Raw genomic sequence first — 20,780 nt, forward strand, 5'->3', positions numbered from 1 at the left:
ATTAATCACAGTAAACTTTGTTTGGTGAAGGGAAAACAGAAAAGCGGTTCTCGCAAATAAACTTGAGTTTACAAAGCGAAATGAATTACTCATTAGCTTAATCGTTTTTGCTTGAAGTTTTTCTTGAAACGTTCAAGAGATCGTGCCAATTTCATATAATAGATAACAAAAGATAGGATCGTGCACTCCTTTGTTACCAAAAGTTTCAAGCAACAGTGTGAAACCACCCTTAATAATTTAATATTAAAACTTTATTTTGATGACGGCATTTAGAAACCAGTTCAGTTCTTTTGTTTAAAAGTTTCTTTTGACGAGGGTAATTCAACAAAAATCGATGCGAGACAATGGACAAAAACTTTAAGGTAAAGACATAAGATACTAGACAAGATCTTAAACAAAACTCAAAAAAGTAAGTACGAAGGTGTGAAATACCGGGCCACCCCACGCGGTAATTTCTGGTGAATGAATCCGGTATTGTTAAAAATGTTAAAAATATAGGCGAATATAAGTTTGGCTTTTCCAGAAAGAACCGTGTAACCGCTGTTGTTAAGAAGGTCCAATCGTTTGAGGCCTAATACTGTAACCTCTTGGAATTCCAAGCAATTATGGCACCCATTTTATCTAGGCACCCTTTGGATGATCATCGAAGGATAAAGGTGCCCACACACTTTTTTTGTGCTTAGAAGAAGCCTTTTCAGAGAATCCTTAGCTAAAAATGTGACTCTGACTCTCTATTCTGCTACACTGTTAGCGAGAGAGTGAGAGACCTAGTTGCAGTTGGCTATTTTCATCATGAAGTTTCAGAAAACGAGATTTTGTCACCAGGCTCCCTGGCTAGAGAATCCGCTTAGGTTTCCCCTTAATGGATGTAGAAATGAATCTTACCCAGCTGGCAAACAAAGTTGTTTCGACGTTAATCTAACGTTCACAACGTCCAATTACCGTTAGATGAACGTTGAAGCTGGGTATCATCTATCAATCAATCTTAAAAAATGGCCAAATTATAGAAGTTTGTTTTGGTGTCAAGAACAGAAAATTGATTATATTTTGCGGTGTCACCAAGTCAAATATTACAATTATTCTAAAAGTCAAAATTCAATGCCATTAATCAATGAAATTTAATATCTATAATATATAGTTTGTCATCGTAAAATATTTCATATACTTTGGAGGCTACTATTTTATCTTCATCCTAAGCTTCTGTTATATTGATTATATTAAATATTATCCTGAATAAACACAAGCCAATAACCGAGCAATTTGAAATATTTTAGGAGACAAAAAACTGTCTTACAGTCCGCCTAAGCAAAACTCTAAATACATTGGTTGCTAAATTAAAGTCTGAAGACAAATCACGCTTTGTTCTTTTTTATGTGCTTTTTACATGACATGTATTTCTGATTGGTTCGAATTTATTGACACTTATAAAGCTATCAGCTTTAAGTGGTAAAAGCATGCGAATAAAATCACGCGAATATTTTTGAGTAATCACATATTTTGACTGCATTGATATAATTTTGCAACCCGTGTATTGGAGAATTACCATGTATCAGGCAACTCAAGTGTCATAAAGTCTATAGAAAGCTTCAAGAGTGGACCCTAGGCTACATTTTATCTGACTTTGATAATATCACGATCAGTCTTTTTAACTATGACCTAAATTTTGAAGCCAATGTCTCTAATTTTTCCGTAAAAACCTTCCTCTCTTTTTCTGATGATTTAGTCCAAGCTAACGGTAAATGTTTAGAAACTGGTGCTCTGTCTTGATAAAATCCACCAGAGGGCGCTTTACGGGCGGTTGATGAAGTGGCAAGCCAAACAATTGTGTCCGCACCTTGTTCCGTTGTCCGAAGTCTATTTTTCATTTTTTCGTAAAAGTCTGGCATGGAATTGCGAACAGCAGGAGTGTCGGCCCAACCTAAAATATTGAATTGCAATTTGCCTTCTTTTGTCTTCTTTTACATAAAACTACCCAGCCCCACTACAAAATTTGGCAAGTGGAAAAATAACCTGGAATTTCAGCCCACTGGGAAATTTACTTTGACTTCATTCCCATTCGAAATTCAACGTTTAAAAATTGCACTCCAAAACCATCCCCATTTCATTTTTTAACCTTAGAGCAATTGAATTTTTATCCCCATTGGAATTTCAATAGAAATTTACTGAGGAAAAAGTTCCACCGGGGCTGTGAGACAGGGGTCTCTCTTCCTTTAAGGTACAATCCTACAAACAAAATTAATATTAAAAATAGGTATCTCGTACCAGGATGCATGGTTGTGAATTGTATGTTTGGATATTGTACAGACCAATGATCAGTCATTTCAATTTGTTGCCGTTTGTTTTGAGAATAAGCCATTGTGCCATCGAAAGGGTTCATTTGTTCGAAGTTGAAATCACTAGAATCCAGTTTGTTTACTAACATACCACCTGCATGAAGGTAGACATGAAGAATCTTTAAAACGAGAAACTTCAATCGTTTTCTACGTTATAATACAGGTTTTTATAAGAACATCCAAAATCTTTTGAGTTTTAAGCCTAAAAATGTTCTTAAAACGTTCTTATTTATATAATTTTGTGAGAATGTTTGTGCAATTTCCTTTGAAATAGCGCTTCGTTAAGCAAACGTCATGATCATTACTTTTCTCATTTGACCGAAATTTAATCGCACAATCCTTTTCATATTAATTCGTCGTAAAAGTTATAACTTTTCCTTTGTAATTGAGTGTAATTTGCGTGCAAGCGTAATCAACGCAAAGGGTGATGGGATTGAATTTCGGTAAAACAGAAAAATCAATGCCTTTTTTAAAATTCACTGCGGTATGCTATTGAGTGTAAAGCCTAAAAATGTTCTTAACTTGTTCTTTTAGCTTTAGCTCAAGGAATTCTACAAAAGCCATGAAAAGTCTCTTCTTAGGTTAGGAAATATTTCGACAATTATTTCTATCAATTTCTTTTACAAAAACTAAGAGTCGTTTTTCGGAAGTCCCGTCCGCACATACCCGTCATTCCATAACACTAGTACCCTCAGGACAAGTACCCCCTCCCCCGGGAAATATTTTAGTGAGAGCTACAATATTCTTCGCATGCACAGACTTGTCAAAAGGAAACTGATCTTTCATTTGAACCATATATGAGCTTCTAATTTTCACTTTCATTTTCAAGCCACAGCAAAAATGATGACGTCACATGGGGACCAGCAAAATGGTCAAGATTTTTCTTACCACTCGTTTTTGTGATTTTATGGACCTAATTGATCATTTAACAAATTTAGTTTGCTTTTAACAAGTCTGTTCACACGGAGGATGTTCTTAGAACATAGTGGCTCTCACTATTTCAAGAAATCTTACAAGTCAGATAAACTTTACCAACCTGACGAGACTGTGATAACTTGAGGAGATTCTGAGTTCTGTAGATGGTTAATCAAGCCTGTAGTTAGGAGGTAGGTGCCAAGTGTATTGGTAGCAAAATTCTTCTCGACTCCTTCTTCGTTCAATTCTCTTGTATTAACCATACAACCTGGTAAAATAAATATAGAAATTTCTTTTATAAGAAGATCTAAAAATTTTGAAGCCTTGGATGTTCTTAACTTTTTGAGTTTTAAGCCTTAAGCTTTTTAGCATGTTCTTATTTTCGCCATTTTTTGAATATTTTTGTCAGTTTGCCTATGAAATTCGGTGTTCTAAAGTCCACAAAGCCTTAAATTGTACTTAACTTATAATGTGTAGACCATATTCAATATCCCGTCATTTTTGAGTATTTTTTGTCCACTTTCTTAACAAATCAGGTGTTTTAGAGTCCACGAAGCCTTAAATTGTACTTAACTTATAATGTGTAGACCATATTCAATATCCCGTCATTTTTGAGTATTTTTTGTCCACTTTCTTAACAAATCAGGTGTTTTAGAGTCCACGAAGCCTTAAAATGTTTTTAACTTGTTCTTAACTTTTGGGCCATCGAAACGTTATGTTCTTATATAGTTTGTTCTTATAAAAAACGTGTAGATACTAACCTGCGTTGTTTATGAGTACATTCAAAGGACGACCAGATTCAGTGAAATCTTTGGTGAATTTATGGACTTCTCTTGATTGAGACATATCAAGTAGATGAAGATGCACTTCTTCACTACCTGGATAAATGAATATGGTAAAAATAAAGTAATAAATAACTAGTAATGAGAAACTAAGATAAAAGCGTGAACAGAAGGTATACTATTTTGTAGCGAGAGTTTTTTGTGATTACCCTTTTAAATTCTTCACGTCTGAATTAACCGAAGTTATTGCTCTAAACGTCAAATTACGAGATTTATTTTCGGGCTTGTTAACCTTTAGAAGCCGAGAGACGTACCACGTACGTCATATATACAGGCCGAGAGACGTACCACGTACGTTTTGATACTGGGGTCCTTTCAAAGTTTAATAAAATAAAGACCAGTTTGAATTTTTCTATTCTGTAAAATTTACTAGACAGGATAGGGGTGAAGGTTCATTCATTCAAAATTTTACGGGTCCTGCTTTTATACATCTTGAGATATCGGAACTCAATGTCGGTGTATTTTTCAAATGTCAACAAAGCATCGTTTTAGTGGTGGACAGAGGGTGTTTGATGGATTTTTGGACTGAAAAGTCATGTTTATGTCTGGTTTTTTCTTGGTTTCAGCATATAAATATCATTATATGAGATAGAGAACCTTTATTGGCTGTTTCTATGTGGTTTGAAGGGGTTTTAGGGGGTATTTCCTGACATACATGCCTATCTCTAGCTCCAACAGCTCAGGGCTGTTTTGCCTCAGTTTTTCCACTATTCTGGTGTTTTATTGCTTGAATTTACATGATAGAGAGTCTGTTATGATTATTGTAGTAATTTTACAGGCTTAGGGTAAGTGCAGGGCCAATTTTAGAGCAACGGGACCACTTAATTTACCTGTTGTGGCCAGAGTGTCGATTTTGGTGGAAAAGTGTGCTTCACCGAAACTTAGATTCTGAGATGAAATGAGCTTCTTCAGCCCTGAAATTTCACACAATGGTGGCTTATAACATAAACTAAAACAAAATAATTTTTCTGGGACCAATCTTTACCTTGTACCCACTTTCTTCATTCAATTTGTCAAAAAAAAGAAAAAAAGTGAAAAAAACGTAAACATGGAATTTTTACTGTTTTGATTTGAGGCTGTGTAGTCAGGTTTAAAAGGGTGATGAGGCGTCTTTTTAGCATTATCCGAAAAAATAGATCCTTAGCTTTTCAAAATGGGTTTACTTTTTACTTAAGCTTTAGCGGTTCAGATTTTATGACATTTTCCGCGAAACCTCCATTTTCATGAAAAAAACAGCGGCAGCAGCGCGCGCTGTTTTTAAAAACAGCGGTGTCTAAAGGTTAAGGAAACAACGGAAACAATGTTAAGAACAATTTAGCCAGGTTAAAGTGACTAAATTGTGAATTTCGTCGGGGGAAAAAGTGATGCATTTTTAGAAATTCGGCCGAGAAGTAGAAACGAAATTGTCTCTAGGTGACGAATGTTTTTCCTTTGCAAATTAAAACCCCGAGTTTTTCCCAAATAAGGTTTGTTTGCTAGCATATATAATGCAACTATACTTCAGATAGCTATTAAAGTTCAAAAATTGACACAGATAGTCCTTCGTAGGTAAAACTGAATTTTAAACATTAACACCTAATGTTGTTACCTGGCACCTGCCAGATGACGTCATCGTGTGGCCGGGCTAAAAAAAATTTCATTGATTGGACAGAAGGAAACATGCATGATATAATTTACCAGACTGTGTTTTGATTTCTTTCAGTGCTTCTTGACCACGTTGTTCATTTCGACAAACCAAATGAACTATTCCTCCCATACTGGCGATCTTCATTGCTGCCTCTTTACCTAAATAAACCAAATAAAAACTTTTAATCATTGTGTATTTGTGGTATGCACCGCTGAAATATCTTCCACGGACCCAACAGCTGATTGGTTGAAATTGACGTATTGACTGATTTTACGTCACTTGCAACCAATCAGCTGTCGGGTCCGTGATGTAATGTCGGAAGATATTACAATGGTGCATATCACGAATTGAATAGAAACCTCTTATGAATCCTGATGAATCCTTAGTTGAAGCTTTGAAACTGGTTTAAGGAACCTGATTATCGAGCATTATCGAGATACCGTCAAATTTTAATCCTGCCAATAGATAATAATCCTGAAAATGCCATGTCTGTGAGTTCGAAAGGGAAGAGTTTAATAGCTAGTAGCCTGGGTGACAAAATTGTGTCCAATTTTTGAGCTGACCTGGCATCAAAGATACAATGCGTGATATTGATGACGTATGATTCTGTACGAAAGTACCCAAAAAAAGACCAGGAGTTTGCCATTAGTTTTATGGTTTAAATAACTGTCTAGTGGAATACACCCTATTAAGGCAGCATCGGTAGAAAATAATACGTCATGAATATCATGAATAACATTCATACCGATTCCACTATTAGCACCGGTGATCATATAAGATCGTCCTTCCAATCGAACGCCTTCTAAAGATTCGAAAGTCTTGGCAGCATGTTCATATCCAGATTTACAATATTCACGAATGCCTTTGGTGAACCAGATCACATTGCGGTATATTGACATGGCGGGTGGTAATTTATGGTTGAGCTTTTTTATAGTTTGATATCTTACTCTATATTAGCCACTAAAAAATAAAAATCAACATCATGGTAAAAGTAAAAACTGTACACACAAAAAGTGGACTAAATCATAAATCGTCACATCTCAAAAATTTATCGAACCTAATTTCGGGGGCATTCTGTCTCGCCAAAAACCGTTCTCACCCAAAATGTGACATTTAAAAGATAGAGCCTATACTAAACCAAAAATTCAGGCGGAAAATGTGGCATGCGCGTGATTGACCAAAAAAAATAACTGTCAAAACGGTTTAATGAGATAAAGTCATTAAAAAATCAACCAAAATTATTCTTGTCAAAAAATTCTATTTACAAAGAACAGAACAAAATACTAATAAATTTTTTTGGTAACATTTCATTTCAAAGTCATACTATGAAAGAACGATCACATTTTTCATAAAGATGGGAGTTTATTTTGTGGAAAATTTTTTAATTTAGCTTATAGATTAGAAAAACTAATTTGGAAAAAATAAAAAATCTACTTCTATCTACAAAATTTGAACAAGAATTTTTTTTTTTAATTTGAACTTAGAGAAGGTTGGAGTTTCTTAGGAATTTCAAATATATTGCTTCTAACATATTTTTTTTTTCAACGAATTTTGTGAATGCTTTTAGCTCTCAGGTGAAATCTAGAGTATCTAAACATATTTTTGATGAATCAACGTCTTTGATGGGTGCGGAATTTATTCACATTACAAGAATTTTCAAATATGAAATTACGACATATTTCGATAATTATTCATAAAAATGAGCAACTTTATTTTCTGAATATCCCTTGTTCTCCTTGTGGTTTACTATAAAAAGATACCTTCCTTTAAAATGGTTCTTGTGCCCATTCCTCTAAATTCCAATCAAGAAGAGCGGGTTCGAATTTAAACTCATCTGGTAAACCCAGGGGCTTCTTCCATTCAGTATCAGACCATTTGAAGGGTGGTTGTTGATCAAAAGTTGGTCCAGCAACGATGAATTGTGAAAAGGTTTGTGCCATTCGTGAGTTCGTTGCCTGAAAAAGAAAAGAATTCAACTTTCGATTAATCGTGTACATATGTACTTTTAATTCCACATACGTATGGGAGCGCAAATAAAAAAATTGCTCCATATATCTAATCTTAGAAGTGAAGACAGTCTACCACCCTCTTTGTCATAAAGTCATAAAACCTGTACTGTACAAAATTTGCTATAATTTTCGCACATTAAAGTCTTTCCTAAAACTCATTCAGGGAAATATGCCCTAAAAATATGCCCTTACCTTACAATCGGTACCACCGTGTCGTCGATGGCCAAGAGCGCCGAAAGGATAGGTGCCATTGGCAGGGTTCAAATCACTTCTTGCAGAGATTGCATTTTCACCACTGTAGGGAGGAGTGCAGTTACATTTGGCTATTGGGTCGTTCTTGAAGTCATTATATCTACAAAAATAATGTGATAATGGCGTTATTTTCTAACACAACTTGACCTTCAAATTTCTTTTTGCTTATAGAACCCCCTCCCCCCAGCGGTAATTCTGATCACGATAGCACGCAAATTTTTGTCTTCAATCATGATCACGTAAAACAGCATAAAAATTGGATAATCACACATCTCTTTGAAAAGTCCAAATCACGCATCACGGCTCAAAAATATTTCAAATCACGATCCATTTTTGACCTCTCGTCACGCAAACACGAAATAAAAATTTCCAAATCACGTAATCACGCTAGAAGAGCTTGGGAGCCTTCTTGTGCGTTTTACTGTTTAAAAACGTGGTACTTTTTTGTACAGAATTCTATAATTTTACCTTTGACTTGAAATATATAAAGTGTTAACATGAATCAACAGTTTGACTCCTTATTTTTATTTTCATTTATTCTTAGGTGTTTGTACGGACATTCATGCTGGTTTTTTGTGTGACTTCTTTTTCCTGTTTAATTAAACTCCGGTTAAGGAGTCTCTTAAAATCAGTGTTTTTCATTTGTAATTGTTCGTAAATCCGATCAATCGCGATAGTCGGGTTCGATTTCCCGATCTTTCCTGTTTGATTTCCCGATTTGGTTTGCGTTCGCGCTCAAACTTACTAGGATATGCTCTTTTAAATTTTATGTTAATTATATCAAGAAAGGCTGACCCGTAACAACTATCGGAGTTTGCAGCCGTCGTTACGGCTGTTTTATTTTCAATTAATAATAATATTAAAGGTTTTATTTTTACATAAGTGTTCCCGTTTCATACCAGACACATATTTATCATCAGGACAGTGAGTGCCTATTGTTATATTATGCTTATAAAAATATTTTTCTTTTCCTCTTTCTGACAAATCTGTGTCTATTCAATAAGAAAAAGCTTGTGAATGAGTGATGAGTAAGCAAACGATATCGCTCTTATTTAAATTCGATTTTCCGTGTGTAATATTGTTGTTAAATGAATGATAATTATGATAATTCTTACGTGATAGTATCAGTTTGTATAAACAACAATTTATCCCTTCCACTATTGTTTGCTTACTTCCTACTGTGTCCAAATAAGTCGTCTAGCATGCTAAACTAGTTTCAACGTGGTTTCAAGTTTATAAGAAGGCGTATGAGATAATGTAAGCAATGAAGTAAAAACCAGAAGGCTTAGAAGTGAATCTCCTAGGTAGGCTAATTGTGCGTGGATTTCACACAAATGCTGAATTCAAAGCAAAATTTACTGCTGGTTTCCAAAAAGATTCAATCCTTCATAAAAAAATCAGCGGACATTTTAAGGCTTCACTTTTTCTTGCCTGAGAAAGGTTAAAGATTCACTTCTAGCCCTTCGGGCAACTTTTTCATGTCCTTCTAATGACCTATCATAGCATTCAAATATATTTCAGGTATAGAATTCCATAAGATTATTTTTCTTTTCGTGTTATCAAGTCATATCAATCACAATGCCATCTCATATGACAAAATCAATAAAATGACCTGAACGATGAAGAAAGATTTTCAAGAAATATTTTTTAACGGAATTCTCAAACTTTTAATTTACTTCCATTAATACCCATCTACAGTAACAAATCAAACATAAAAAGCCAAAGGTTGTGTGAACCAAAAAATTAAAACAAAACAAGCGATACTTTTAGGGACCTACCTGTTTTTAAAACGAATAATAGAAGTTTAATGAAGGCAATGTAGAAACAAAAACTGAATAATTTAAAAATTTTTAAAAAGTTGCTGCCGAAAATTTTTTTCTCGAAAAATGAGCCTTTTCATATTTAGCACACTGTAATTCTACGTCTTTGTACAACAAAAAATTAGGAAAAACTAATGAACAGATTCTTCACAAAGTCCAAAAAACCCTATTTTGGGCATCATTTAGGCCCAAATTGAGCCAATTTCTTTTTCGAAAATCGGGTTCCGTCACATTTTGGTAATCACCATTTTGCACCTTTGTACCAAAAATCACAAAATTGCTATGATTCAATCCCGAGAAAAGTATGTAACAGACGAACGGACGAACACAGGTTAATTTATAGGACCTCCAGGTACAAAAACTCAGAATATACGTAATGTTAGTATTTTGAGTAAATGATATTTCTTTCTTTATTTGGTTGCAGCGCCAAATAAGATGAAAACGAGTATAATCTTGTTTTGACAGAAGGAAATTGATATTCCTCTAAATGTAAGGAAGCTATGTTTTGAATTTAAATGAGCTCAAAAACTGAATCGGATCCCTCTTACGAACTGATTCTGCTAACAACTAAGAAAAAACGTGACCAGTAATTCGAACCTGAAAAACCTTCATTTCTAAGTCACAGGTTTAAATGTAAACTATCTAATAGTTTGACGATATTCATCTGGACGAAGATTTGAATAAAAGCTCATTAGAAACACTGATTTCAAAGCCCCGAAGGTGCTAGATTCTAAACTCTTGAAGTCACTTTTTTCCTATCTTAAACGCGTGTCTCGTGTGGTTTCCACGCAGACGCCGGACTGATTTCGAAAAATATGCCGCTTAAACACAAAGAAGGGGATAGATTCAATCAGTCATTTTAAATACAGCGCAGCGCAAATCTGAAGATTGAAGATTCCTCTCTAGCCCCATCCGGGCTTAAAACTGTATGATTAGAAACCTTCATACCTCATAAGTTTGACTAGCGTTTGCATATCAACCACTTTCTCGTGATCTCTCTTGAAGATTTGTGATCTCGGGTTCAAGTCATAATCGAACCAACTTCCGTATTTTTCTTTAGCTGCAGTTACACCACTGATGTTATAGATGTAAGGGAAATATCTAATGTGGAACATAATATAAAAGGGTATTTATAGGTGAAAAATAAACTCAAATAGATATCTTAGACTATGTTCAGACGTTTTAAGGTTTCATATCGCTTCGGTATGGTTTTTGTTACAGATAGGAAGTGTTCATATTGGTTTCGGAACGTTTCTGAGCAAGAAAACAGAGCAGGTTAATTCCGAGTAAAATAGTGGAGCGAAACTGTTTTGATCCATTTTGCTTTGCAAAGTCTCCTTTTTTTAAGTTTCGAATTTTGACGTTCACACTTGTCGGAATCGTTTCGTTTCGTAGCGATATGGAACCGTGTCTGAACATGGTCTTAGTTCTCAACTTCAGTTGAGTTAGAATCTGAGAATGTGTGTCTGTGTGTGTGTCTGTGTGTGTGTATGTCCCAAAACTTTGGGGCAGCCTGAAGACTTCAAAAATTGTTCGATTTGGCTGAAATTTGGCACACTTGTTCCTTGGGTGAATATCTGGGGGTGTTTTTTTTCATTTTTCAAAATTTTTGATTTTTGGGGCCTGGGGACGAGTTTTCGCCAAAACGAGGCTAAAACTTTGGGGCAGCCTGGAGACTTCAAAAATGGTCGGATTTGGCTGAAATTTGGCACACTTGTTCCTTGGGTGAATATCTGGGGGTGTTTTTTTCATTTTTCAAAATTTTTGTTTTTTGGGGCCTGGGGACGAGTTTTCGCCAAAACGAGGCTAAAACTTTGGGGCAGCCTGGAGACTTCAAAAATGGTCGGATTTGGCTGAAATTTGGCACACTTGTTCCTTGGGTGAATATCTGGGGGCATTTTTTTCATTTTTCAAAAATTTTGATTTTTGGGGCCTTGGGACGAGTTTTTCGCCAAAACGAGGCTAAAACTTTGGGGCAGCCTGGAGACTTCAAAAATGGTCGGATTTGGCTGAAATTTGGCACACTTGTTCCTTCCTTGGGTGAATATCTGGGGGTGTTTTTTTTCATTTTTCAAAATTTTTGATTTTTGGGGCCTGGGGACGAGTTTTTCGCCAAAACGAGGCTAAAAACTTTGGGGCAGCCTGGAGACTTCAAAAAAAATGGTCGGATTTGGCTGAAATTTTGCACACTTGTTCCTTGGGTGAATATCTGGGGGTGTTTTTTTTTCATTTTCAAAAATTTTGATTTTGGGGCCTTGGGACGAGTTTTTCGCCAAAACGAGGCTAAAACTTTGGGGCAGCCTGGAGACTTCAAAAATGGTCGGATTTGGCTGAAATTTGGCACACTTGTTCCTTGGGTGAATATCTGGGGGTGTTTTTTTCATTTTTCAAAAATTTTGATTTTTGGGGCCTTGGGACGAGTTTTTCGCCAAAACGAGGCTAAAACTTTGGGGCAGCCTGGAGACTTCAAAAATGGTCGGATTTCGCTGAAATTTGGCACACTTGTTCCTTGGGTGAATATCTGGGGGTCTACAATTGGGCCTATGAATGATTTGAAAGCCACTGAAGTTGAGCCCAGTGCGTTGCGCACGTTCGACTATTAAGTAACAAATGCCATTTAGAAGATTAATTATAGACCTAATCTTAACCTAAAATTGATAATTTTAGAGAAGTCTACATTGCTCAAAGGTGCTTCAAAGAATTCAATTCGTGAAAAAAGCATCTCGTAAAGATTTCTTGGTGAAAAGATAATAATGAGTTTCGAAAAAGTGCTTATAGCCCTATAGTACTTACGGCACATTAAAACTTGGCCAGTATCCATGATCTACTAAAAACATTGTCATATCTGCCATATGTACGGTACCGGGAAGTTGCTCTAAAATCCAGAGGGTGTCCGGTTGCAACGGCTTTCCCGGAGTGAATAAATTATAATTCAAGATCATCCATTGGTTATTATAGGTCCCACTGTTATGGCGTTCGAAAAGTTCCGCCCATCTTCCACCCGTTGGCGCGAGGCGGTTTGCAACAACTGTTCGGACGAACTCGAAAACAGTTTGTGGAACAACGTGTTTCCATAAATCGTTGTTAGAATTGCCGATTGTTGTTTCTTGAGTGACCTTTTAGTATAAAAAGAAGCAAAATTGGGAAAATTTGACCGAATATTTAACCAACAAAATCATTATCCAAAATTTGGGGTACTAAAAAGCAAAAGATATTTCGGCGCCGGTAATTTGTGTTATGAAAACGAACAAAATGCATGGCACTAGGTGAGGAGAATGGTCTTGATCGATTATTATATTGCAGATGTGTATATTGTATGTACAAGTATTCAAGGAAAGATGGATCTATTCGTGTTCTCGGTCTATTTACACCCACATCGAATCCCACTTTCTAAAAATTCAAAAAACTTTCAAAAAAAGATTTTGGTTGACCGGGATTGAGAAACTGCCTGCAGGGTGTATTGGAACACGATAGTTTTGAAGGGTGATATATTTAATTGATGTTTTTTAAAATACATTTCTTTAGAATAAAGCCCCCAGGGGGGGAGACTACTTAGGCAAATGGAGGGTACGGTATGTGCCGCCGTTAGGGTACCTTTTTTGGACTTCCAAAGTCCCGCTAAGGGTCGTAAAATTCCCAAAATTTCCTTGGTTTTCTCTTTTTTAGTCCCGGTAAGGGTAAAAGTTCGAAAGTCAGGTGGCACCCCCCGTCAGCTCGCAACCCTAGTACCCCCCCCCCCCCCCCCGGGAATAAAGCACACACTCTCTGTAGACCTTACCAATCCACTGCTGAGAATGTAGAAATCATCACCACTGTATACCACACCAGGGTAGGATGAAAAACTTTGCAAATGGCCAGGAATCACACCGCTCTCTGAGGTAAGAAAGAAATGTTAGAGAAGTGTTAGAGTTGTTACTAAGTTTAAATGTGACCCTGGACTGATACTGTACCAAATACTGTTAATTATTAGATTGTTTATTTGTACTAGGGGCTATATTTCAGCTAATACTCTCCCAAAAAACAAATTCTAGTCATGAAGAAAGACTAGATGCAATGTTTCAAAGTCGCTCAATGAGTCAATGATGTGGTGGAACAAATATTCATAGAATCTCTCTAAATCATTCCACATAAAAATTCCATCATTCAATACCGGTATAGGTGATGAAATTTAAAATCAAATTTTTAAAGTTTCAAGTCAACTTTTGAGAGGAACATCTTGATACGTTTTTTAACGGCGTTTTTAAAACTGTTAATTCCAATTATTGTTGTGACAGTTTTTCGTTTCACCTTCTTTGCAAGGCATCCAAAACTCGAACCAACCCCCCTTGCATTGTCAGATTTATAAATATATAACCGATACTCAGGAAGTCAGGTTATAACTAACCTTGCCCAGGGTGACTGTGTAGTGACATGTTATATCTTTTATATATCCGCAACATTGCATTGAAATCATTCCAAGTAACGTGTGAAATTGCAAGCTCAGCATTGTTAGGGAATAATTTGATAAGTGCAGAACATGAACCTGATCCAAGAACTTTCTTCAAGTTTTTCTTTTTCAAAGCTTGTTCTAAATCTTCCAAATCACCAAATAAGTTGAGAAGTCTGAAAAAAAACAAGGTTCAAAATACCATTTAGTAAGAGTCAATGACCCATAGTGATTTACTATTTGTCCTGTTCAGAGGCAATAATTTCCTTAAATATTTCTATTCATCCATTTTTTCAAAGGAAAATATTCTTTTGTATTTAGAGAAAATTCAGTTCCTGTATTTTGGTAGGAAAATGGGGTTTTATTGTTTAATCATGAATATTGCCCTTATGTATTACAATGAAGTGAATACAGTCGTTTTAAATTATTGTTTATTTAATTTTTTATTTTCTTCTTTTCTTTTTATAAGAAGCTTAACTCAGATCAAAGCCTTGATATTCCTTATTTTTTCAGAGAATTTCAGCCTCGAAATTCCTTTGATTCAAGTAGGAAACACGAAATACAGAACAGAAAACTCTATTAGGGCATCAGTCAAAATTAAGTTATGCCCCTCAGAAAATCAGGCTTAGGGTCTAGCATAAATTAAAGGTCTTTTATTGAAGTGATATAAAGAAAACAAGAAATTATGAAATAAGGATGATCATTGAGTAAATGATTCCTGCAAGTAATGTGAACCTCAAAAGGTCATAATAGCTCATATCACAACTTTCAACAGGAGAATTATTCAAAACAAAAACATTTTACGTATATATTAAGAAAAAAGCTTAATACTTGAAATCAAAAAGTGACATTGCTGGCATCATCTTGCTGGCTTCATACCCACTAACCATTCCTTCAATTTGTTTGTTAACCAAATTGACCTATGAAATCAATATGTACAAATTAATAACAATAATCAAAACTAAAATAATCAATATATGAATAAAGGTAAGCATGCAAAGAAGCTGTCTGCCAGGAATTTGTTAACTATAAGCCCACTCCTCAAAAAAGATTATTTAATAATAATATAATAGAAGGACAACTCAGAGGACAGTGAAGAAAGAAGATTGATGTTCTTATTGTATAGTTTAAACTAAACATCTACAAGATAGATGAAAATGGTCTGTAACTTTAAACCTAACAACAAGATTAAAAATATCTCACATGTTTCCAATACGGATCATTCTTGTTACTTTTCAAATTATCTTGAATCCACTTGTCATTAGTATCAATATAATTTTGTAAGGTGGTACAGAACGCAGAATCAGCGGCACAATAACCAGCTGCGGTAGCATTAAAATACATCATAATATGATCAGCACTAATGTATCCTTCAGCCATACCGGCAGCTTGAGCTTGAAGCTCATCATCGAAGCTTCCATTTGTAGAGAGAGTCAACATAGACCATCTAAACAAAATTCAAAATCTTTGATGATGAAAAGTTTAGGGCAAAATGGTAACTAGTGTGTGTTAGCTTCTGTTTGTCTATACTTTACAGGTCGGACTTAGGAATGCAGTTTATCTAAATCCTGCATTACTTAAAATAGACAAAAAGACACATTTCCCCGATCGAAAATGACTGAACCACCCCTACAGGGCCTGAAATAGCGGTCGGACATGGGACATTGTCCAACCCAATCAATGAAATGTCCGACCAAAATAGATCCTGATCAGAAATTATGTCCGACCTCTAATAATGTCTTTCTAAATTTCTAGCTGGCCTAATTTCCACCAAAAAAAACTAGCTAAAAATTCATTTCGACATGTCCAACCCAAATCGATTTGCTTCGGACATCATGTCCGGCCACCAAAATATTGTTATTTCAGGCCCTGCTCCTACAGATTCATTCCTCTTCTGTCCTCTTTGTTTATCACCAGAATTAACTGCATGTGGTTTAAAAGAACGACAAATTACACATGCGTGTAAATGCAAGATTCTTTAGAGGAACAGACTGTTTGTAGCTTTAGGTGGTTCTCTTAGCTTGGTAGCCTGGATATCAGTTAAATTATTTCACAGTTTTGTTGATCATTTTTGTCTATTTTTTACAGTATGGTTTACCTATTGCTTGCATCTAAATCTGACTGAGGATGCTAATAATGATTGGCTGATGCAAGCCCACTCCTTCTTATTTTATTGTGAATCAAAAAAATACAATCAAAAGGAAAAGTCATGGTAAGATGGTCTAATGTTGACATCAAACATCTAATTCTGACACCCTTCTTTAGAGCTGGTAATATTAGGAAAGTTGGTTTTAGGAAAGGCCAGGCCCAATTAATAGTTTGGTTTGTGTTCTCCGACCGACTCTAAATTTTTGAGAAAAAGTTTTTCACTTTGAGTCGGAAAATCAAAAAAATTTTACCTCCTTTTCACATGATAATAACTATCTCTGCGAATCTATTTTAACTGACAACCGCTTTGATTCTTCTATAAACAACATCCACTTCGCACACAGAAAATGTCCCGGTGTAACCCGTACTTAAAAACAAATATTAAGCACCTAAAAGCAGAGAGTCACAGCTGTATTCCTTTAAGCATACACCGCGAACGCCCTAATCTCCAACTAGAAGTTATCTTGCGATCGCGGCACGTGCCTGTGGATCCAGAGCTTTAGGCTAAGCAGAGAGTCACAGCTGTATTCCTTTAAGCACACACCGCAAACGCCTTAATCTCCAACTAGAAGTCATCTAGCCTGGATATCCAGACCGTAAACTATTTCACCGTCTAGTTTTTTTTAATATTTTGTCTCTGGTTTACGGTCTGGTCGAAGTAACTCGTCTACAGGGATATCTGTCCCTGCATATGCGAGTGTCTCTAATTGGTCAGTACGCGCCCAGTCACTGAGCAGAATTTTCGCGGGGTTTGTGATATTTTTCGATGCGTGTCGATGCGCGCGCATAATTTATGGAAAAAGCTGACCTTGCAAAAAAAGATAAACAAATGAAAATGAAAACGCAGGTTCATTTCTAAACAAAATGGCTGATGGAAAGGAGCCTTTATGAATGTGGCTGACGTTTGGATATAGTTTAAAGTAGTTTTGAAAGTTTATTGAGTTTGTAAAAGAGGTTTTATGGTAAATAATTATGTGTGTCTGCCTGGGTTTCCACAGTTTTGAGATTCTGTCAACAAGGGTTTACTCACAGACTGTGTCATTCAAAACTGTATCAGACTTTTTTAGTTGCACCAGACTCTAAAATTTTAGAAACTTTGTATATTGAGGTAAGAGTGTCTTTTTCTGAAATTTTGAGTCTGGATACCCAGGCTAGAAGTTATCTTGCAATCGCGGCGCATGCCTTTATGGATCCGGGCTTTAGGCTATTTCTTTACATTCGCGGTTAGATTCCAGGTATATGTGCGATTGCTTGAGGAATTTTAAAAATTGAGTTTTTTGGTGGGAAAATGAAAAAAAGGTTCCAATTTTAGCTACCGAATGACCGACCAACCCATTTTTCAAAGCTTCTAGGACATGAACCAAACAATCAATTGAGCCTGGTCAAAGTTAAAAAAGAATTGGAGCATTCGATAATTTTTTTAATCAACTTTTTAAATCATTCGATGAAGTTTGATTATAGTTTGATTGATTGGGTCTGTTATTGTTTCTATTTGTGTTTCTATTCAGAATAGGTTCTGTAACTAGGTTTAATATTGACATCTCTAATCCAACTTCGACACCCTTTTTTAGAGCTAAAAATAATCAAAACGTTGAAACTATTGGTGAGAGAAGGAAAATCCTTGTTTTGATTTTTGTTTTGATAACTCCGCCAACTTTATCAATCATACTTTCTGTCATAACAATGTCACAATAACTTTCACTTATATAGCGCGCCATTTTTAACTCTTGTTTTCATTCAAAATGACCGGACACCAAATGGAGAATTAGAGAACGCCCGCCCCCTAACCGCCTAAAGCCCGATGGGATTAACAAATAGCGAGTGAGTAACTTGCCGCACGAGTGACATCGTTTTGCCACTAATTTGTTCTTCTTCGTGTTCCAGACACTCGCGTGTGTTCCACTACAGATTTTTTTCATATTTCGATTTAAAAGCCTACTCTGTGCGAAAGAGAAATCGTGTATTTTTGAATACGCCGTTCATTAACTTAAATCAAATGACTTTGGAGGTTCGGTGAAATGGTGGCCGAATTGATGCTGTCCCACGTATTGTCAGATAGACGGTATTTGACGGTATTAGAGATAAGAAAGTATCAAAGATGAGCCTGCTAATAATGCCTATTTCAACAACCATCAGGCATGATTTATTTGGCAGTAAAATCTTGAAAATATTGTTTCTTAATCCGCCAACTGCTCCAAACTTGGGAATGTTGAAGAGAAACAAAAAAGAAGTGTGATTGATAAACTTGGTGGAGTTATCATTCAAAACAAATTTTTGATAAAGAGATTTAACAGTAAGTGAAAATACAGGCCAGATATCAACCAATCCCATGTTTCGACCAATCGTCCCAAGTTAGAGCAGTTGACCGTAATCATGTATTAACTATTAAAAGCATAAAAAAGGTCTTACCCAGTCTGATTTACAGAGTTTTTAAAAGCAGCATAGGCAACAAAAGGCTTGACAATTCCATCCTTGATTTCCAAATCATTCTTTGAGTTTAAAACAACAGAAACTTTGATGGTTTCTACATCATCGTCATCTCCTTCTTCTCTGATACCTTGAGCTGGAAGACCAGCAACCAAAAAAAAACTGCAGCCCAGAAAAGTCAGACAAAAAGTCCACATGATTTCTTATGTTTGTGTGTAAGTGTAACTAATGCTTCTGATATTATTAGAAAGTTTTCTCTACATGCTTATAACTATCAGATAATTTATGTTGACTGCAGACTGACAGACTGAATTGTAGAAAATGCTTTTCTGACTTTTCTGACTTACTGTGAAACTTGGCAAAACTTTAAAGTTTTCATTCCTTGCTCAGCAAATCACAAGACTCCTTTGCCGCACTCACCAGCTTATACACCGACGCACTTCTTTCTGATCCAAATATTAAGTTACGTAACTTCGTTTGACCATGTAATAACAAATCATTTCATGTGAACAAAGGATGGTCTATTTTTCCCGGAATTTGATATCGCTAGTACCTAACTCTCCAGTCTGTTCGCGCGATTTCGGGACCGGCTGGAGTTTTTACAAGCTCTTATTTGATTTGGTTGGTCGTTAACCCTATTCGGCCTAGGGGGGGGGCTCTTTCTGTTCGGAGGTCAAACTATTTGTAATAACTCCTGAAATAATAAAGCTTTTGCCTTGAAATTTTCTGTAAATTCCTAACTTTTATTTAGCTTCAAAATAAAAAAAAATTTGACACTTAAAGATTTTCACACCTTGAGCATGATGACATTTCTGACAGTAAGGTGTCACAAAAATTGACACTTTTCCAATACAAATTTATTTTTAATGTCAAATATATCGTTTAAACCGTAATTTATTGAATATTTAGGATAAAATAAGCATTTTAAACTCAGGCAACTTTTTTCTAAAGCTTTTGTTAGAATACAATAGTTATTTATAAGAACAAAGGAAATTTCCGGTTTTTGCTCACTTTGGGCATGATGAGTGACGTCATCAAAAAATTTTTTGTCAAAAGTTACCTTACGTGACAAGGATCTTGTGTGCCAAATTTCATCCAAAAAGACCCACTAGATCAAAAGTTAAGGGGTGGTACAGGAAAAGCCCCCCCCTAGTTCTGAACCGCCCCTAAAAGCCTAGGTTGAATAGGGTTAAGATACAATAAAAGAATCTTATTACTTTTTCTAAAGAACCCGTCATCTCTATCACTTTAAAGCCGCTACCCACTCAGCATTCTTATGGTCTGCGACCCGGGGGGGGGGGGGGGTACTACTAGGGCTGGCGAATGAGGGGTATGTGCGGACGGGACCTCCGAAAACCGACCCTTAGAGAGACCAAATTTTAGTGAAAAAGTGACCCTTAGAGAGACTTTTTCGAAAAATTTTCTCTGATTTTCAAAAATTTCCTACCCTTAGTGAGACTTTTTTGTAATTTTTTCTCTCAAAATCAAAATTTTTTTCTAAAAATCGTGATTTTTCCCACCCTTAGAGAGACTACTTTGAAATTTCATGATTTTTGTAACTTGGGGGGGGGGGGCACTGGGTTTGCGGACTGACGGTATGTGCGGGCCAAAAATTGACTTTTAAAATTGCACCCTTACAGTGCAGCAAAAATCAGTGAAAATCATACCCTTAGAGTGCATTTTCCCCCAAATTTTCGATCCCTTTCGTGCAAAAAATGGTCAAAATTCTAGCATTTTTGGTCAAAATATCTAGATTTTTCAAGAATTTTCTAAAATTTCTACCCTTACAGTGCATCTCTAGTTTTTCCGACCCTTACAGTGCATTTTAAACATATTGGAAAAGGTACCCTTAGGACCCGCACATACCCGTCGGTCCTTTTGCCCAGCTGCCCCCCCCCCCCGGGGTTAAAGCACTTGTTTTGTTTTGCAGTCTATACTATTTGAGAAAAAAGATTCTTGAAAAAAATTTTTGAAAATGAAG

At 35.9% G+C, this 20,780-nt stretch overlaps 2 protein-coding genes across 2 annotated transcripts; both read right to left on the reverse strand.

Annotated features, from left to right (window-relative positions):
* Window positions 1-1,023: 1,023 nt before the first annotated feature.
* LOC136801146 (dehydrogenase/reductase SDR family member 12-like) lies at window positions 1,024-6,679 on the reverse strand. Its single transcript, XM_067057769.1, has 6 exons — window positions 6,463-6,679; window positions 5,768-5,875; window positions 4,010-4,126; window positions 3,370-3,516; window positions 2,263-2,427; window positions 1,024-1,918 (listed from the first exon to the last, which is right to left on the reverse strand). The coding sequence occupies exons 1-6, from the start codon at window positions 6,614-6,616 to the stop codon at window positions 1,650-1,652; spliced, it is 960 nt and encodes a 319-aa protein (XP_066913870.1). The 5' UTR covers window positions 6,617-6,679; the 3' UTR covers window positions 1,024-1,649.
* Window positions 6,680-6,919: 240 nt separating this feature from the next.
* On the reverse strand, window positions 6,920-19,166 carry LOC136801142 (putative phospholipase B-like 2). Its single transcript, XM_067057765.1, has 9 exons — window positions 18,782-19,166; window positions 15,428-15,671; window positions 15,056-15,144; window positions 14,183-14,400; window positions 13,577-13,671; window positions 12,592-12,914; window positions 10,747-10,899; window positions 7,919-8,078; window positions 6,920-7,672 (listed from the first exon to the last, which is right to left on the reverse strand). The coding sequence occupies exons 1-9, from the start codon at window positions 18,994-18,996 to the stop codon at window positions 7,484-7,486; spliced, it is 1,686 nt and encodes a 561-aa protein (XP_066913866.1). The 5' UTR covers window positions 18,997-19,166; the 3' UTR covers window positions 6,920-7,483.
* Window positions 19,167-20,780: the final 1,614 nt, after the last annotated feature.

Source organism: Clytia hemisphaerica, unplaced genomic scaffold, assembly GCF_902728285.1.
Source record: "Clytia hemisphaerica strain Z4C2 unplaced genomic scaffold, Clytia hemisphaerica genome assembly, whole genome shotgun sequence".
NCBI classification, from domain to species: Eukaryota; Metazoa; Cnidaria; class Hydrozoa; order Leptothecata; family Clytiidae; genus Clytia; species Clytia hemisphaerica.